This window comes from Dryobates pubescens, chromosome 16 (assembly GCF_014839835.1).
Source record: "Dryobates pubescens isolate bDryPub1 chromosome 16, bDryPub1.pri, whole genome shotgun sequence".
NCBI classification, from domain to species: Eukaryota; Metazoa; Chordata; class Aves; order Piciformes; family Picidae; genus Dryobates; species Dryobates pubescens.
This window is the reverse complement of record NC_071627.1, coordinates 21901053-21918787: the sequence shown is the minus strand read 5'-3', so window position 1 is coordinate 21918787 and position 17735 is coordinate 21901053. Positions and strand designations below refer to the sequence as shown.

The 17735-nt window shown below is 55.4% G+C and overlaps 1 protein-coding gene across 2 annotated transcripts; it reads left to right on the top strand.

The window, feature by feature from the left end:
• The first annotated feature begins 2184 nt into the window (after positions 1–2184).
• SLC6A7 (solute carrier family 6 member 7) lies at positions 2185–17157 on the top strand. 2 transcript variants are annotated; one of them, XM_009911406.2, is made up of 14 exons: positions 2185–2337; positions 7956–8136; positions 9227–9358; positions 10427–10661; positions 11239–11377; positions 11685–11819; positions 12485–12588; positions 13138–13262; positions 13670–13782; positions 13864–13995; positions 14661–14760; positions 15177–15277; positions 15460–15627; positions 16936–17157. In XM_009911406.2, the coding sequence occupies exons 1-14, from the start codon at positions 2305–2307 to the stop codon at positions 17143–17145; spliced, it is 1908 nt and encodes a 635-aa protein (XP_009909708.2). In that variant the 5' UTR covers positions 2185–2304; the 3' UTR covers positions 17146–17157. The 2 variants fall into 2 exon arrangements, with proteins under 2 accessions (XP_009909708.2, XP_054024368.1); XM_054168393.1 differs by having other exon boundaries at positions 13670–13995.
• Positions 17158–17735: the final 578 nt, after the last annotated feature.

Here is a 17735-nt window from a genome sequence, read left to right as displayed (position 1 = left end):
GGAGACACGTCTGCTTTCCTGCTGTGCCCAGGCTTCAGCCCACGGGAGGGGAAAGGTTTACTTGATGCAGAAGGCAAAACTCAGTAGAAAACGCTTGCAAGTCCCAGGTGTGCTTCCTGGGCCTGGGCTCTCAGGCATCAGGGCACAGGGACAGCTGTGCAACACCACTGCCTGACATTTCTGGGGTTTGGAGGCTGCACTGCTCCTCATGGGGACACCTCTCTGGCTGCTCCTGCTGCTGTTCCATGAGTGGGGTCTCTCATGAGCTTCATGGTGATGCTGGACTCAACACAGCTCTGCAATGAGATGCTGGAGCACTCTGGATTCCCAAGGTGGGGGGGTCCACTCCTGGGCAGCCCCACATGATGGTGAGCTACTAGAGCAGCACCAACTAAACCAGAAAAAGGGGGGTCCAGACACTGCTGCCAGCATGGACATTTCAGGGTAGTGCCAGCCCTGCTGGTAAACACTGCTCTGGACACAAGAAGACAGGGGCTTGAAGTCCAGCCAGGGGAGCCAGGGCAGTTTGTGCAGGGTTCAATCAGTGCTGGGGCAGCTGTAACAAGGTGGCACCAGTCTCTCCCCCTCCTATGCCAGGGAGGTGGCCATGGAGCACTTCTCTCTAGGAGGATCCCAAGGGAAAAAGCCAAAGGGCTGATCCAGATCACACAGGCACAAGAGGCAAACAAAACATCCCTGCCCTGGGCAGGAAGGGTGAGGTTGGGACAGCGTTCAATGTCCCTGGCCACCAGCCTAGCCAGCTCCAGGCTCAGCATTATCCACCAGTGTCCCAGGAGAGGGAGAAGGGCTGGGCAAGTCCAAGGCAGGTGAAACCCAGCTGAGTGAATTCCCAAAGATGAAACTGTGAGGGTGTTAAATAAGATATTTCTTGGGTTATGTAGTTTGCTCCTTCCTCCTTTCCCACTGGGAAATCTGAGTAAATGTTAGCTCTGAATGACCCACTGTGCAAATGCTGAGCCCCTTGGTCACCTTGGAGTCTGCAGAAACCTGTCTTTATGCTCAGGATCTGTTTCCTTTGGAGGGGGAATTATCAGCAGTGCTTGGAGGGCTGGGCTGTAGGAGCACCACTGCCATTAGATGTCAGGGAGATTTGCTCTAGCAGGCTGGGTCCTCTCAGTTCCAGCCTTGACATTGTTCTCCACGTGCCCAGGTCTGCCTGCTCAGCCCTCAGCCTGAGTAAAGCATCTGGGGACAGACCTGGGGCAGGCTGGGGCACTGTAGGGTAGTTACAAGGAAAGGGGAGGTACACGCCCTGATGGGCACGGTCTGGGGAGAACTTAAGGACAAGAGGATATTACCAAAGGAAAGAAGCATTACTGAAGGTCCTGAGGCAGACAGCAGCTCTCCTAGTACCACACTTGCTCTACAGCATGTGGGGTTGTCCCCTCCTGCAGCCCCACAGGGGACATTTTCCCCACTGAAAGTGGGAGAAGCCACAGATCAGCTCGCTGACATCTCACTGGGGATTTAACTGGGTATGGGGGGGAGAAGTTCTCATCTCCCTGGGCCTTGTAGCTGTAGGATCCCACTGCTGACTCAACAGGGATGTCTGAACCCTGGAGATGTGACCTGTGCTCTGGCATTGGGTCCACAATATGCTGGACTCACCCTGGGCCTGCGTGAGGACTGCTCTTGCCCCCAGCGTGGTTGAACACACTGGTCTGACCCAAAGGGACTGGTGGTTATTGAACATCCCCTTGCCCTGGGCTGGGAACTGGGCTCAGGCAGCACTGCCAGAAGTCATTCCTGACCTGGTTAGGCTCCAGCTGCATCCTGCAATAAGAAAATCAACTCAGAGCCAGAAAGGTTCTGGGAGCTTTTGGGCTCTGCACCTACACTGCTGTCACTGCCGCCTGGGGTGTGTGGCACCCCCTGGGGTGCCCAGTGGCAGGATGCCTGCCAAGTCAGGTCCATCCCTAGGGAGAGCTGATGCATTCACGGCATGAGTAAAGCAGCAGCTGCTCCTCCTCACTGCCCAGGTGCGGGGGCTGAGGTCCCGGACCCCAAGCCCAGCAGGGGTGAGTTTGACAGACAGCCCTTCCCCAGCGTGCTGAGAGCCCTCCCCTCCTCCCTCGCTGCTCAGCACGCAGCCATCCTCAACTCCAGGCAACCTTTCCCTCCAGCCTCGCTGCCCCCGTCCCCCTGCCTCCCTCCTCCCCGGAGAGTGGCACCCCCTCCTTGCCTGTTATCGCTTCGCCCGCTCCCCCCTTTCCCTCCCTAGCGCCGGAGAAAGCGAGAGGGGAAAGTGCCGGAGCGGCGAGCGCATAGCAACAGGATTCTGGGATGAAGAAGATTCGGCAGCAGCATCTTCGGAAGGTGAGAGCCGGGGGTTGGGGGTGCCCCACTCCAAGGATGGGAGCCGGGGAGTGGGGTGATGCCCATCTCCCTGCCGTTCCCTGCCCGGGCAGCCGCCGTGTGCCATCGGCAGACTTTTCCCTGGCCAGGACTGCAATCGGAGATCGGGGCGGGGGGGCGGCGAAGCAGGATGGGTGGGAGGGGGAGGGGGGTGGGAATTTCATAACCATCACCCCCACCTTACTGCAATTATCAGTCCAGGGAGACTCTGGGTTGTGGGCAGAGCTGTTTGCTGCCCACTCTGGCTAGCATCGCCCATCCCTCCCCTGCAAACAGGTGCTGGTGCTGATGATTCATGTTGTGTCTGGCTGGGCAGCTGTGGGTAGGCACCCAGGGGCAGAGCTGGCTGCCCACAGCATGGTACCCTGGACATGTTGCTCCTTGCAAGCCCCAGGGACTGCCTGGTCATGGGGGAATGATGAGGGGCTCCCCCCATGCTGGGCTTTCCCACTTGTATCTGGGATTGCCTCCTCCTTTAAAGGTGCTGGACCCTGAACTCCCCCGGTGCCCTTTGGCAGCTGGCAGAACTAGAAAACCTTCTTATATCCTGCTGGAAACCTGCTCAAACTCAGCTTTCAGGCTTCCTTATCCTAGACACCCCTCCACTCCTGCTTTGCTCTCACCAGGCTGAGTCCTGCTGCCCTTCACATTTGGGACTGAGCCTCTTCTCTTGCCTGTCTCACATGGGGACACACAGAGTGGTAGAGGCTGGCAGCCACGAGTTCCTCATGGGGACATGGTGTGGCAGGGTGGCAGAGGCTGGCAGCCACAGATCCCTTGTGGGGACGTGCTGCTGGTGCCAGTGGGTCATCCCTTCCCAGGGGATCCTGGGCAGTGACCCAGGGCCCCTTTGGCTCTGTCCTGTGCCAATCTGTGCCCACTAACCACAGGTCAGGGTGAGTCCAATCTGTGGCAACCTTCAGATGACTGAAAATCCCAGGAAATGTTCATCCTTGCCTGGAAATTCCTAGGATATTGGGATATGATGTAACAAAGAAAGGCATCGGTGGCCTGGTGAAAGCCAGCAGCTATCTAATGGCTCTGGCAGCCTCAGGGATACCTGCCTTTCTCCACTGTTGTTTGGAGGCATCCTCTGGCTCTTCCCTCTCCTCCTCTTCCCTGCAAATTGCTTTTCCAGATGACTTTGTGACTGCAAGACACATCAGAAGTTGTCTTTGTCCCTTCCAGAGGCTTTTTGAGCACTCACATTCCTCTGCTGCTGGTGATCCTGTTTAACATTTACTCAGGAATTCATTCAGTCCCACAGAGATCAGCTGGAATGGAAAGCAGATGTCTCCAGAGTGATTTCCTCCATTCCCAGTGCTGCTCAGGGCCCTGCTGTCCTTCACTACCCCAAAATACTTTTGCCTAGTTCCAGATGGAGAACCTGGTGCTCACAGCCACCCAGCACCTTCCAAGCACCGTGTCCAGTGCTGCCATTGGGCTGGCCTGGAACTGATTGTGGCTAACAGAGGAGTTTGCACAGCCAGCACCCACCCCTGGGGGGTGTGTGTGCCTCCTCTCCCTCTCATTATGATCCAGGTCCCATAGGTGAGCTGGAAGTCTTAAGTCTTCTCACCCAACATCTTTCAGGCATATGGAAATTGCTCTTTAACAGAGAAGACCTTTCTCAGGCTGTAAGGATTTCTGCTTGCCTTCTGCATAACAGCATTTCCAGAAGAGCTGAGTGGATGGGGGTTGCTTGTGTTGTTATTTGCTTTGGGGGGCAGGGGCTTATTTGGTAGAAATGGACTAAAGCCCACAGAGGGCAGAGCTGGGAGCCAGGATTTGGGCTGCCCCTCCTTGTACCCGAGCAGGCTGCTGAGTAGCACCCTCCTGCCCGACCCGCTGCCCTCCTCTGCCTTCCACAAACAAGCCTCAGACATTCCTCAACCCCTTCCTTAGGGATTTCAGATGAAACTTGCAGCTTTGCACTCTTCCTGCGCTCTGGACACCGCTGTAATGGGTTTCCTTCAGCCTCAACAACCTCCAGCCCCAGGCTCTAACGTCGCTTGCTCCCTCTCCTGGCACGTCCTGGGGGAGCCCGGGGTTAGCGCAGCTCCTCAAGGGGCTCTTCCACACCACAGAGATGCTTTATTTACTTCACTTGCTGAGTGATATTCCATTCAAATGAATTTTTTTTCCTGCTGTTTGCTGTTGTTGGGGGTTTTTTTTCGTCTCTCTCTCTCTCTCTCTCTCTGGAAGAGATTAACCAGCAACTCAAAGTAATCCAAAGTGACTCACACTTTACAGACGAGCTGTGCTCGCACCCGGCTGGGATCCGCAGGGAGAAATCTGGCATCGGGTGGCACTTCTCCCAGGCAGTGGCATAAAAATCCGTGCACAAAAACAAGGACCAAACCACCCCAGAATGCCACCTTGAATGGAGACAAAACAGGATGAAAAGGGAACTTGGATCTGGCTGGGGTTTTGTGGACGCAGCTGAGGAGCCTGGAGCAGAGGAGGCTCAGGGGAGACCTTATTGCTCTCCACAGCTACCTGAAAGGAGGTTGCAGCCAGGTGGGGGTTGGTCTCTTCTCCCAGGCAACCAGCACCAGAACAAGAGGACACAGTCTCAAGCTGTGCCAGGGGAGGTTTAGGCTGGAGGTGAGGAGAAAGTTCTTCCCACAAAGAGAAATTTGCCATTGTAATGTGCTGCCCAGGGAGGTGGTGGAGTCCCCATCCCTGGAGGTGTTAAAAAAAGGCTTGGATGTGGCACTTGGAGCCATGGTTTAGTTGTCAGGAGGTGTTAGGTATGAGGTAATAGGTTGGTCTTGATGATCCCTGAGGTCTTTTCCAACCTGGTTGATTCTGTGAGGTTTGCAGTGGTTTGAGTGAATTGGGTTTACAGACAACAATTAGCATCAGGGTAATTTCCTTATGGAAGCCAGACCTGATCTTGGCAGAGCCTGAAGTGCTGCTTCTTCTCAGTGACCTTTGCTTTGCTGACTTCTTGGGAGGGATCTTCTGGTGAATAATGGAAAGGGAAGCTGTGTTCAAAGAGGATGTGGTTGCCAAGGAGCTGTTAGTCCCTGTCTGTGTGTAACCACAAGGCGGGAGCCGGGGTTGAACGATGCCAGTTGACAGTGGAAAGCACTAGAGCAGAATCACAGCACTGGAGCACTTCAGCTGCTGCTGAAAGAGAAAATGTCTGTTATGATAAAAGCTGAAAGGGAGCATTAATCCTGAAAAAGGGCTGGAATGGAGCTGCTGTGTGAGGTTTCCAGCAGCCTGAAGCACAGAGGTGTCTGCCTCTCTCTTTGCTGTTAGGGACAAAAGAAGGGCTGGACTCCTCAAATGCTGTGTTTTGCAATTCATTTTAAGTCAGGCAAGTAGGCCAGGCTTTTTGTGCTGTCCATGGAAAAGCTATCATTTGGGGCATCTGGGGGCACTGCAGCCATGGAGCAGCCCCCATGTGTTTTCCAGCAGCATGCTCAGTCTGTGCCTCCCCAGCCTGCCTGGTGGGGACCACAACATCACCGTCCCTGGGGTCTACCCAATTCCAGAGCAGTCTCTGCTTTCCTTCCTGGACTCCCAGATTTGAACTACAGGCCTTCAGCTAAAGTTATTAATAAGGGAAGTGGCCATCAGTGTGACACAGGTGACAAACTACACCCCATGGCCTCTGAAAGGGGGGACCGAGGTGGGGACTGGGCCACGTACACTTTGGAAGGGGTCTTGCTGGTTCCTTGTGTTTTGCTCCTTCTGGGCTGATTTCTGTGCTCCATCTGATGGGTGAGCACCTGCACTGAATCAGGCCACACAGCTCCACCAGTGACCTCCTGCAGCTCTTCAGGACTCCAGCAGCGCTGCAGGAATTCGGTGAGAGGATTTAATGCCCTCCCAGCATCTCTGCTTGCTGGTTTTCTGCCATGCAAACCCGCCAAGTGAGAGGTCCCCAGGCGGTGTGAGGGGCTGGGAAGCATTTCTGTGGGGCATACCAAACTCTGAGGGGCAGAATCAGAGAGTGTTAGGGGCCAGAAGGGGCCTCGAAACATCATCCAGTCCAACCCCCCTGCCCAGGGCAGGATCACCTACAGTATGACACACAGGAGCACACCCAGGTGGGTTTTGAATATCTCCAGAGAGGAAGACTCCACAACCCCCCTGGGCAGCCTGCTCCAGGGCTCTGTCACTCTCACAGGGAAAGAAATTTTCCTTCTGTTTCTATGGCACTTCCTCTGCCTCAGCTGCCACTCATTGCCCCCTGTGCTGGCGTTGGGCATAACCCAGCAGAGCCTGGCTCCAGCCTCTGGGCACTTCACATCTTTATAAACATGAATGAGGCTCCTCATCCCCCCAGGCTCCTCATCTCCAAGCTAAAGAGCCCCAGCTCCCTCAGACTCTCCTCCTAAGGGAGATGTTCCACTCCCTTCATCATTTTTGTGGACCCATAGCTCCCGTCCCCAGCTGGCAGGGCCCTTTGTGAAGGCAGGTTTTAAGCTGCTGAACTGTCTGGGAGGGATGTTAGAGAGCAGTCTGCCCATCACCCACAACCTCAGGTTGCTGTGGGTCATGCCCACTGCCTGCACTGGATTGATTAGCAAGCATGGCCGTGGTTTGGAGAAGCTGCTGAGCTGGAGGGCTGTGTGAAACAGCTGCAGGAGGGCTGGCAGGCAGCAATGGTTTTGTACCAGCAGTGTGATATTTGGGTCATATTTTGGTTCTTCAGACTGTGCTTCTGAAGCTTTTTCTTCTCACCCTTGCATTGTGATGGTGGCATCCAGCTGGGCTGGGCTTCTAATGGTGGGGTTTAGGTTAGCAGCTTTGTTGGGCTGTGTGTTCCAGGCTGGCTTTGGGAAGAGCTTGCCCCAGCTCACCCTGTCCCTTGAGGGGTTTGCACTCTGGGTGGGGGTGGGTTTGCCTGTGGTTTGCCTCTGTGTTTGGTGTCTTTGGGCTGTGAGCAGCACACGTGTGGTGCTGGCAGCTGGATGAGCAGGGAGCACCATGAGAAGGTTGGGAGCCTGTGGCCAGCACCATCGCCAGCACAGCTCCTTGTCTCCATGGGAACCAGCAGCAAGAGCATCCTGTGGTCCAGCCAGAGAGGACAAAGAGGAGGAAGAGCAGAGGAGATGGCAGACACCTTCCCCAGGGGCTGTGGCAGGGCTGTGCTGGGCTTTGCTCACCAGCCAGACTGGATCTCCTGGGGAGTGGAGATCTGCTACAGGCTCTGAGCACATGTGCACACTGGTGCAGGGGGACATGGAATTCCTTCTGGTTGATCCCTCCAAATCCAGGCCCCCCTCCCTCACCCACTTCCCATGGGCTTGTTCCCTATGAATTGTGAGCTCAGGGACATGGGGATGGCTGTTCTTTCCTTTTGAGAGCCCAAGAATCAGAGGCCACCCTGCCTTTCCTGGGGTAGCTCTGGCCATGTTTTATCCCCTTCCCTTGCTCAGCAGAGGAGCAGGGCATTGGCTGGGGTGGTGCACAGAGAGCTGCTGGGCTGTCTCCAAGGGACAAATGTCTTGGGGGGCTTACAAACTCACACCCAAGCTCTTGGTGCTCCTTCTTTCTCCTGCTCTTCATCCTTCCTTGACTCTCAGCTGCCCTCTCCCATCTCCTGCTCTCTCACCCAGCCAGTGACACCAGAGCTCCTGGTGAGCCCCAGCAGCCAGGACGGGGACCTGGGCTCCGAGTGCCCAGAAGACAGAGGGAACTGGACAGGCCGGCTGGACTTCCTCCTCTCCTGCATTGGATACTGTGTGGGCCTTGGAAACGTCTGGAGGTTCCCCTACAGGGCTTACACCAATGGAGGAGGTACTTGGGCTTCCTTTGGAGTGGCCATGTCTCACCCTCACTGAGCTGGGCTGGTGGGAAGTGTCTCTGAAGAGATGTCCCTTGCCCTTCTCAGAGCTGGGAAGCAGTGCTTGCTGCCGTGGGGTGAAGCCTCCTCCTGCCCCATGTGCTTGCTGTAGGGCATTAATCCACTTGTGGAAGGGACTCACCAGTCCAACTCTGTACTCATGGCCTTGGAGACATCTCCAACTCCATGCTGGACAGGATACCACCTGAGCAGGTTGTCCTCCAGGACTCAGACAAGTCAGCAAATGCTTCTGAGGTTTCAAAGGAATGGAGTGGAGTGGAGTGGAGTGGAGTGGAGTAGAATAGAATAGAATAGAGTAGAATAGAGTAGAGTAGAATAGAATAGAGTAGAATAGAATAGAATGGAATGGAATGGAATGGAATAGAATAGAATAGAATAGAATAGAATAGAATAGAATAGAATAGAATAGAATAGAATAGAATAGACCAGGTTGGAAAAGACCTTTGAGATCGTCAAGTCCAACCTATCACCCAACACCATCTGATCAACTAAGCCATGGCACCAAGTGCCTCATCCAGGCTTTTCCTAAACCCCTCCCATGATGGTGACTCCACCACCTCCCTGGGCAGCACATTCCAATGGCCAATCTCTCTTTCTGGGAAGAACTTCTTCCTAACATCCAGCCCAAACCTCCCCTGGTGCAGCTTGAGACTGTGTCCTCTTGTTCTGGAGATGAGCAAGCCTTCTGCAGGGTGGAAGCCTGGAGTGATGGTGCCAGGTGCCCAGCTCGTTCAGCAGCTCCCAGGGTGAGTGCTTGCCATGTGCAGCAATAATTGGAGGATTTCATAGTGTTTGTGAAAGACTTAAGGAGAAAAGAGAGTCAAGGGTGAAGGGGAAGCACAGCACCAGGTGAACCCCAGCCCTTCCCTCCTGCACTGATGGTGAGCTGCTGCCTCTTGTTGTCTTCAGATTTTAGTGTAGAACCCTGAGAACCACAGATGTTTACTCCCTGCCATAGATGGGCTTGAAGTGTTTGCTCTGTGGTATTTGGGGGATTTTTTCTTGCTTGCTTGCTTTTCACAGGGGCTTTCTTGGTTCCTTACTTCATCATGCTGGCCATCTGTGGGATCCCCATCTTCTTCATGGAGCTGTCTCTTGGCCAGTTCTCCAGCCTTGGGCCCCTTGCTGTCTGGAAGATAAGCCCTCTCTTTAAAGGTGAGTGAGTGAAGTTCAGAGCCTCTGCAGGACCTCTGGAAGAGCTGCTTGGTGAGGGCATGGCCCAGGAGTAGCATCCCATGGACCTCAAAGCTCTTGTTAGAATCACAGGTTAAATCCTGGGTGGGGATGGACTTCTGGGTTAGCTGCTTTAGTAACTGCAAGCTAGGTATGAGGTCTGCCAGTCTTTGGAGGCTCTGGATGTCATGATCAGCTCTAGAAGCCATACAAAACAGAGCAACAAAGCTAAGCAGTGACTGTTGAAGACAAAGGTGAAAGTAAAGCACTCAAAAAACCCCACCCAAAACACCAGGTCACACCAAACACTTTTAGTCTCAACATTAAGTTGGAGCAAAGTCGTCTGCATGATGCAGTAGATCATCAATCCAGAGGAGGCATGTCCAGAATGTGACCATCAGAGGCTCCCCAGCTCCAGGTGAACCCCTGCCTGGTTAAACATGTGGCTGCTGAGGTCCGGTGTCTGACTGTGGTTTTGGATGTGCTCCACCCCAGAGAAGTGCCTCACTCCTTCTTTGGAGTGTGTCCAGTTCTGGGCCCCTCAGTTTAAGAAGGACATTGAGACTCTTGAACGTGTCCAGAGAAGGGCAACAAGGCTGGGGAGAGGTCTGGAGCACAGCCCTGTGAGGAGAGGCTGAGGGAGCTGGGGTTGCTTAGCCTGGAGAAGAGGAGGCTCAGGGGAGACCTTGCTGCTCTCTACAGCTACCTGAAGGGAGGTTGTGGCCATGTGGGGGTTGGTCTCTTCTCCCAGGCAACCAGCACCAGAACAAGAGGACACAGTCTCAAGCTGTGCCAGGAGAAGTTTAGGCTGGAGATGAGGAGAAAGTTCTTCCCAGAAAGAGAAATTTGCCCTTGGGATGTGCTGCCCAGGGAGGTGGTGGAGTCCCCATCCCTGGAGGTGTCCAAGAGGGGATTGGATGTGGCACTTGAAGCCATGGTTTAGTTAGTCAGGAGGTGTTGGGTGCCAGGTTGGACTTGATGATCTCTGAGGTCTTTTCCAACCTTATTGATTCTGTGATTCTGTGATTCTTTACCCTCTCCTTCCTCCAGGCATTGGCATGGGCACCATCCTCATCGTCTCCCTGGTGGCCATTTACTACAACATGATCATTGCTTACGTTCTCTTCTACCTCTTTGCATCCCTCACAAGTGACTTGCCCTGGCAGCACTGCGGCAACTGGTGGAACACTGACCTGTGCCTGGACCACCACGTCATCAAGGCAGGGAACACCACCTTCCCTGCCAACATCACCAACACTGTCAGCCCCAGTGAGGAGTACTGGAGGTAAAGAGGTCAGCCTGAAGCGGCCCTGGGGACACGGTTGACACCCAGCCAGAGGGAACCTGGGGATGGGATGAGGGATGAAGGTCTGTGCTGCACATCTCGTGGCATGCTGGACATCCATGGAGGACATTGTGGGTTCTTTGGGGGGTCAGCTGTGAATGATGTCTCAGTTGAGCTGTTGGGATCATGTTTGTGGGCTGTGGGAGGTGTCCACCACCTGGTGTTGCTTTGCTGGCCTGGAGATGTCAGACTAAAATACATCCCATGACTGAACCACTTGGTGTCTGCTTTGGGCTCTTTCATGCATGGTGAAACCTCTCCCCTTGGTAAAGAACCATAGAATCAATAAGGTTGGAAAAGACCTCAGAGATCATCAAGTCCAACCTGGCACCCAGCACCTCCTGACTAACTAAACCATGGCTCCAAATAGCTGCCAGTGCCCTGCTGCTCCCTCTTTGCTGAGGTGCTTGACAAGGTTATTTTCCAGAGCAGAGGCCTTGCTGGGTTCAGAGAAGGTCTCAGGACCCCGGTGGGGGAGTGCCATGGCTGCTCACTGGTGGCTCTCCTTGCACCCTAGCCGGTATGTGCTGCACATCCAAGGCAGCTCTGGGATCGGAGATCCCGGCACAATCCGCTGGAACCTGTGCCTGTGCCTGCTCCTCTCCTGGACCATTGTCTATCTCTGCATCCTAAAGGGAGTCAAATCCTCTGGCAAGGTAAGGGCTGGGCAGACTCTGCTGGGGGGTCTCCAGCAATGCCCAGCAGTGCCTGTGATTCTCTGCATGCCTGGAAAGTCTGGCCTATCGACACCACCAGCAGGACACAGGCTGCTCCAGGGCTGGCTTGGACACCTGGCCAGCGCGGGGCTGACGCCACTGGCCCTGCTGCATCCCAAGGGTGCCACCCAGCTCTGCAGGGTGATGCTGGGTGGTGTGGTGTCCCACCCTGAGAACAGGGCCGTGGGGGAGTGCTCGTGCTGTGCTCTCGCTCCCAGCTCTCCCAGCTGGCTCTGCCCTCCCACAGGTTGTGTACTTCACTGCCACCTTCCCATACCTCATCCTGCTGATGCTGCTCGTTCGTGGCGTGACCCTGGATGGGGCCTGGAAGGGGATCCGCTTTTACCTCACCCCCCAGTTTGACCACTTGCTGTCTTCCAAGGTGAGCAGGGGCTTGTGCAATTTGTTCAAGCCACAAATATGAGCCTTCTCCTGCCTCCCCCAGCTTGCCACAGAGGTGGTTCAAGGCACTCAAGTGCCTTTTCTGGCCAATCCCTGACCCAAAGTCCTCTCTCTTGGTTGCTCCTAGACCAAAAAGTATTTGCCTTTCAGCAGTCTGTCTTTGCTCCACACTTTGTGCTGCTCTTCCCACTTGACCCAGCCTGTGTTTCTGGGTTTCCATGCAGGAGGTGGAGTGCACACCACCTGCCCTGGGTACCAGGACCATGGACAAATTGGCCCAGCCCCTGTTATGGGCTAGGGGGGGCAATGGGTGCCCCTTTGACTGCTTTATTTTTCATGATGTGCAGAGCAGGGAGTTTCCTTGGGTCAGCAGTGTTGGTAGCAGAGACCACCTAGTTTCAGAAGAGGAATTAATGTCATGATGGGCTGGCTCTAAAACACCCTCCTCAGCCCTTCCACTATCCAGCTGACCCACTACAAATGGTGAGCACGTTAGCAAGGGAAGGCAAAGAGCCCACGGGCTTTGCGTGCCTGGAGGGATGGGAAGGTTTGCTGGGGGCTCTGGGTAAGCATTTTCTGACTCTGTCTTCCTCAGGGGGAGGTTTCCAAACCCATGCTCTTCTCAGACCTGTTTCCTTCCTCCAGGTGTGGATTGAGGCAGCCCTGCAGATATTTTACTCCCTTGGAGTGGGCTTTGGAGGCCTCCTCACCTTCGCCTCGTACAACACTTTCCATCAGAACATCTACAGGTGGGAAGCAGCCTTGTGAAAACTGTGGGGTGAGAGGAGCCATGAAAACCTCAGCTGTTGGGTTCAAAGCCAGCAAGAGGAGCATGTGGTGCAGCATGCAGTCATCCAGCACTGCTCCTTGCTCAGGCACCTTACAGATACCTGGCAGCTTGCACAGGCTCGAGGGGGACAGAGGGATCTGTGGGAGACAATTCTGCTAAACATGAAGACACAGCAACAGGCTCAGACATTTTGGGCTGCAGATGCTGAAGGCTGAGGACACCTGAGGCTAGAGTTATGTCTGCCTGCCCTGTCCCCATCACCCACTGCAGTTCACCAGCAGAAAGGGTGATGGGCATCTGGGCTCATGCCCTCCACAGGGGAAAGTAAGCTTGGGAGGAGCTTCCAAAGAACTTGTGTCACTCCTTTTACACTGGAAAGCACATGCCAAGAGAGGCCCTGGAGGAGAACTGCACCTTCCTGTGGTACCCAGGGCTGGGAAAGCCACCATGCACTGCTGTGGGTGCTAAGGAGTGGGCATGCTCAGAGCATCTTCTTTCTCCTCTGCAGGGACACCTTCATAGTGACCCTGGGCAATGCCATCACCAGCATCCTGGCAGGGTTTGCCATCTTCTCTGTTTTGGGATACATGTCCCAGGAGCTTGGGGTCCCTGTTAACCAAGTGGCAAAAGCAGGTGAGGCCAAAGAAAGAGCCTTTCTCCTTCACCCCCTGCCTGTGTATGCTGAGGAGCATTCCTTCCAGATGGAAGGCCTGTGAGGGTGTCAGCATGAGGGATGAAGATGTATGCTTAGCAGGCCAGGGAGAAGGAAGGGAGGAGACTGGTTCCTGCCACACAAACATTGACCAATGCTAAGTGAGACCTAACAAAGCCTAAGGGATACCTAACAAAGACCTGAACCAGCAGCAGGCTGTTTCTCCTGCATCTCTCCACCTTCTGCTGCAGGAACTCTCCTACCCATCCTGCAAGAGCCTTGGCAAGCCCCTGCTGCAGTGTCACTCCTCTGGGCTCTCCCCTCCTGCATGCCCCCATACCCATCACTGTCACCTCCTTTTCACCCTGCTGTCCTTTGCCTCCCCTAGGGCCTGGCCTGGCTTTTGTGGTGTACCCCCAGGCCATGACAATGCTCCCTCTTTCTCCATTCTGGTCTTTCCTGTTCTTCTTCATGCTGTTAACCCTGGGCCTGGACAGCCAGGTAAGGACAGAGTCCACCGAGCCAGCCGTGGTGCCCAGGCAGCCGGGGGGGCTCAGAGGACCCTCTCCTCCTTTGTTGCAGTTTGCCTTTATGGAGACCATCGTTACAGCAGTGACAGATGAGTTTCCCTACTACCTGAGGCCAAAGAAAGCCTCCTTCTCATTTGTCATCTGCATTGTCCTCTTCCTGATGGGGCTCATCCTCACGACAGAGGTAAGGGTGTGGGGATGAATGTGCCATGGGGACCGACTAGGGCCTCAGTTTAGGAGGGGGTTAGCCTGCAGAGAGAGAACCACAGAGTTACTGAGGCTGGAAAAGACCTCTGAGATCATCAGCCTGTCACCTAACACCACCACATCAGCTAAGCCATGCCCCCAGGTGCCACATCCAAGCTTTTCTGAGAGACCTCCAGTGATGGTGACTCCACCACTCCCTGGGCAGTCCATCCCAGTGCCTAAGCAGCCTTGCTGTGAGGAAGTGCTTCCTGAGGTCCAACCTAAACCTCCCCTGGTGCAGCTTCATACCATCACCCCTTGTCCTGTCACTGGTTGCCTGGGTGAAGAGCCTGAACCCCACCTGACTACAACCTCCTTTTAGGCAGTGGTAGAGACAAGTGTGCTCACATCAGGTGGAAGAGAGGACTGATGTGCCTGGGCTTCTTGGGGAGGTGAGGTCCAAAGGGAGCAACAGGACACTATTCCTGTTCCTGCACCAGCCCCAGGGGGAGAGTGATGCCTCCTGACAGTGCCTGACAGCTGTCTTCTCCAGTGCCCTCCAAGGGGCCAGGAGGATGTGAACCCAGGAGTGGGAGGGCATGGGCAGGGATGTATGGGGCTGCTGGTCCCAGGGACGTTGGTCACTGTGCTTTGCCTCTTCAGGGTGGGATGTATTGGCTGGTCCTGCTGGATGACTACAGCGCTGGCTTTGGTCTCATGGTGGTGGTGATCACGACCTGCCTCGTGGTGACACGTGTCTATGGTAGGGGGCACAGGGGGGGCTGGGCTGTCTGTGTGAAGAATCACAGGATGTTAGGGGTTGGAAGGGACCTCAGGAGATCATCAAGAGGGATCATCAAAAGGGATTTGAGGGATCATCAAAAGGGATTTACAGGGAGCAGCAGGGGAGCCAGCAGCCTCACGATGAAACACCCCCACTCCAACCTCTTGTTTGCTCTGGGCCATCACTGGATTCACTTCTTCAGAGACACTTGGGGTGCTGAGCACCAGCTGGGCCCCATTTCCTGCATCTCCCAGCTGGGAGAGGAGATAAGTCCTTGATGTAGAGGATGCAAACCACAGCGCTTGGTCAGTGCTAGGAACCTGGTGCAGGCACCTGGCTCTGGGGGAAGGATCACAGCTTCTGAGTCCCTGTCCCTCTCCTTCTCCTCCTTCCAGGCATGAAGAGGTTCTGCAGAGACATCCACATGATGCTGGGCTTCAAACCAGGGCCCTACTTCAGAGCCTGCTGGATGGTCCTGTCCCCAGCAACAATGCTGGTAACTGGAAAGCTGCAGTGGTGCCAGCACCCCTGGATGACCTCCCCTTCCTACCAGTCACTCTGCTAGTGTCTCCTGCTCCAGGGGCCATTCTGGTTCTGCTGGGAGCTCTCCAGGTATTTTGTTGAGCAGGAGACCTTCAGAGGGCTCTGGGCTGACTTCTCTTCCTTCCCATCCCGCAGGCTTTGCTGGTGTACAACATTGTCAAGTATCAGCCCTCTGAGTACGGCAGCTACCGCTTCCCCGCCTGGGCTGAGGTCTTGGGCATCCTCATGGGAGTCCTCTCCTGCCTGATGATTCCTCTGGGCATGCTGGTGGCTGTGCTCCGAGAAGAAGGGACGCTGTGGGAGGTAGGAGGTGTGGGGGGCCAATGTTTCTGGGGAACACCCCACAAAGGTGAAAGGGTGCTGCCTTCTGCTGAGCCTGCATCCTCTCCTCTGGGGGTGTACGTCCCTGCCCCTCCGTGCTGCCCACGGGCTGTGACAGATGGCCTGTGCCAGAGCATTCCCAGCACTGTTCCCCTCTGTGATGCCAGGCAGGCACTGAACCATGCTGCTTCCCTAGGGGCAGCCCTGTGGGCATCCCCCTTCCAAATCAAGGCTGCCTACACCTTGCCCTACGGGGAAGTGCAAGTTGTCCCTCCTGTGGGGCAGGCATGGGCACTTGGGACTTGGCACTTGTCTGCAGGAGCAATGACAGAGCAGGGAAGGCAGCTGCTGGACCGTGCAGGCAGCCACAGGCAGCACAGGTGGGATCCCTCCTCTGAGAAGTATTACCTAGGAGCATATTGTGAAGCTGCTGGCTGCTCACAGCCTTCCCAACCGCAGCTGAGCTCTGCTGCTCTCCCAGGGCTGTTAAAAGCAGAGGCAGCAGACTTGCTGCCCTCCCCAGGCACCAAATCTCCAGCTGGAGCACTTGGTGGCTGCAACCTGGCTTGGCAGAGCTGTGGGCACAGTGGCATGGCCAGGAGCCCCCATGGCTGAGACTATCTCCTTGCCTAGGTGAAGCTACCTCCACACCACAGGACTGTGCCCCTACAGTAGCCCCTAGCTCCTGCAAACCCTCCTCACCAGTCCCCAGGCTGGATGGCACTCTGAGCAGCCTCATCTTGTTGAAGATGTCCCTGCTCACTGCACAGAGGGTTGGACTAGATGACCTTTAAGGGTCTCTTCCAATCCAAACTGTTTTATGATTCCATGACAGCACTTCCTCAGCCCACAGCAGGGGACTTAAAGCATCACAGAATCACTTCTGCTGGGAAAGAGCTTTCAGGTGGTTGAGTTCAACCATTCCCTGACTCTGCCAGGTCTGGTGCTAAAGTATGTCCCTCAGCACCACATCTCTGCATCTTTTAAACAGCTCCAGGGATGGGGATTCAGCTACCTCCTTAGGGAGCCTGTTCCACTCTTTGAGAACCCTTTCAGTGAAGCTTCTTCCCTTGGCCAACCCAAACCTGCCCTGGCGCACCCTGAGGCCGCTTCCTCTCCTCCTGTCACTTGTTACCGCACAGCTGCCCTCCCCAAAAGATTCAGGAGAAGCTTTTGCCCCCACCCCATCCTCATCAGGGGTTCTTCCCGTCCTTTGGGGCACTCCCCAGAAGGGCTGGGTGGGGATGCTGGTGCAGGGTGCCCATGCTGCCTCCCTCTGTCTCCTCGCAGCGAGTGCAGCAAGCCAGCCGGCCCACCATGGACTGGGGCCCCTCGCTGCCGGAGAACCGCACCGGCATCTACGTGGCCAGCCTGGCTGGCAGCCAGTCCCCCAAGCCACTGATGGTCCACATGAGGAAGTATGGGGGCATCACCAGCTATGAGAACACAGCCATCGAGGTGGACCGGGAGATAGAGGAGGAGGAGGAGTCCATGATGTGATGCGAGCCAGCACCTCGGGGACTGCTGGGGCAGGGGGAGGGTGGTGGTTCACCCTCCCAGGTTGCACTGTGGCACTTCAGGACAGTTCAGGGGGTCCTTTGGGGAGCAGTCGTGAGCTGCTGATCCTGCTGGCCTCCTTGCCACCGCCCTGGGCCTGCCAGGATGGGGCTGCTGCCCGCCTCAGTGCCCCCAAGGTGTTTCTGTTCGGTGTGACAAGTCTGTGCGTTCCTGTGACAGTGTGGTGTGAGTGTCCAGGCAGTCCTGCTCCCACCACCGGCCCTAGCCCTGCTTTCCCTGGGCAGGGATGCTTGGGCTGCAGGGACACCTGGGCTGCAGGAGGTGGGGAGAAGGTCCTCTGCATTGCTCTGTCCTCTGCTTGTGTGTTTTGAACTCCAGTAACCCACAAACACGTGTGGGACAGACTGCAGTATCCCCCATGCCCTGAGGCTGGTGTGTGCTGCTGCTCCCTGCTCACATGGAGGTGCTCCTGGCAAAACCAGCACTAAGCAGAGTCCTGCTGAGGAAACCTGACCTAATAAATGAGCAAATGAAAGCAATTAGCAGGAGGGGGAAAAAAAACCCCAAAAGCA

Bases quoted from the DNA above. Each gene is read 5' to 3' on its own strand.
- SLC6A7 (XM_054168393.1), top strand. From the start codon at position 2,305: ATGAAGAAGATTCGGCAGCAGCATCTTCGGAAG. The intron at 10,662-11,238 runs GTAAAGAGGTCA...CTTGCACCCTAG, and splicing joins CCCAGTGAGGAGTACTGGAG to CCGGTATGTGCTGCACATCC. The intron at 14,761-15,176 runs GTAGGGGGCACA...TCCTCCTTCCAG, and splicing joins CGTGGTGACACGTGTCTATG to GCATGAAGAGGTTCTGCAGA.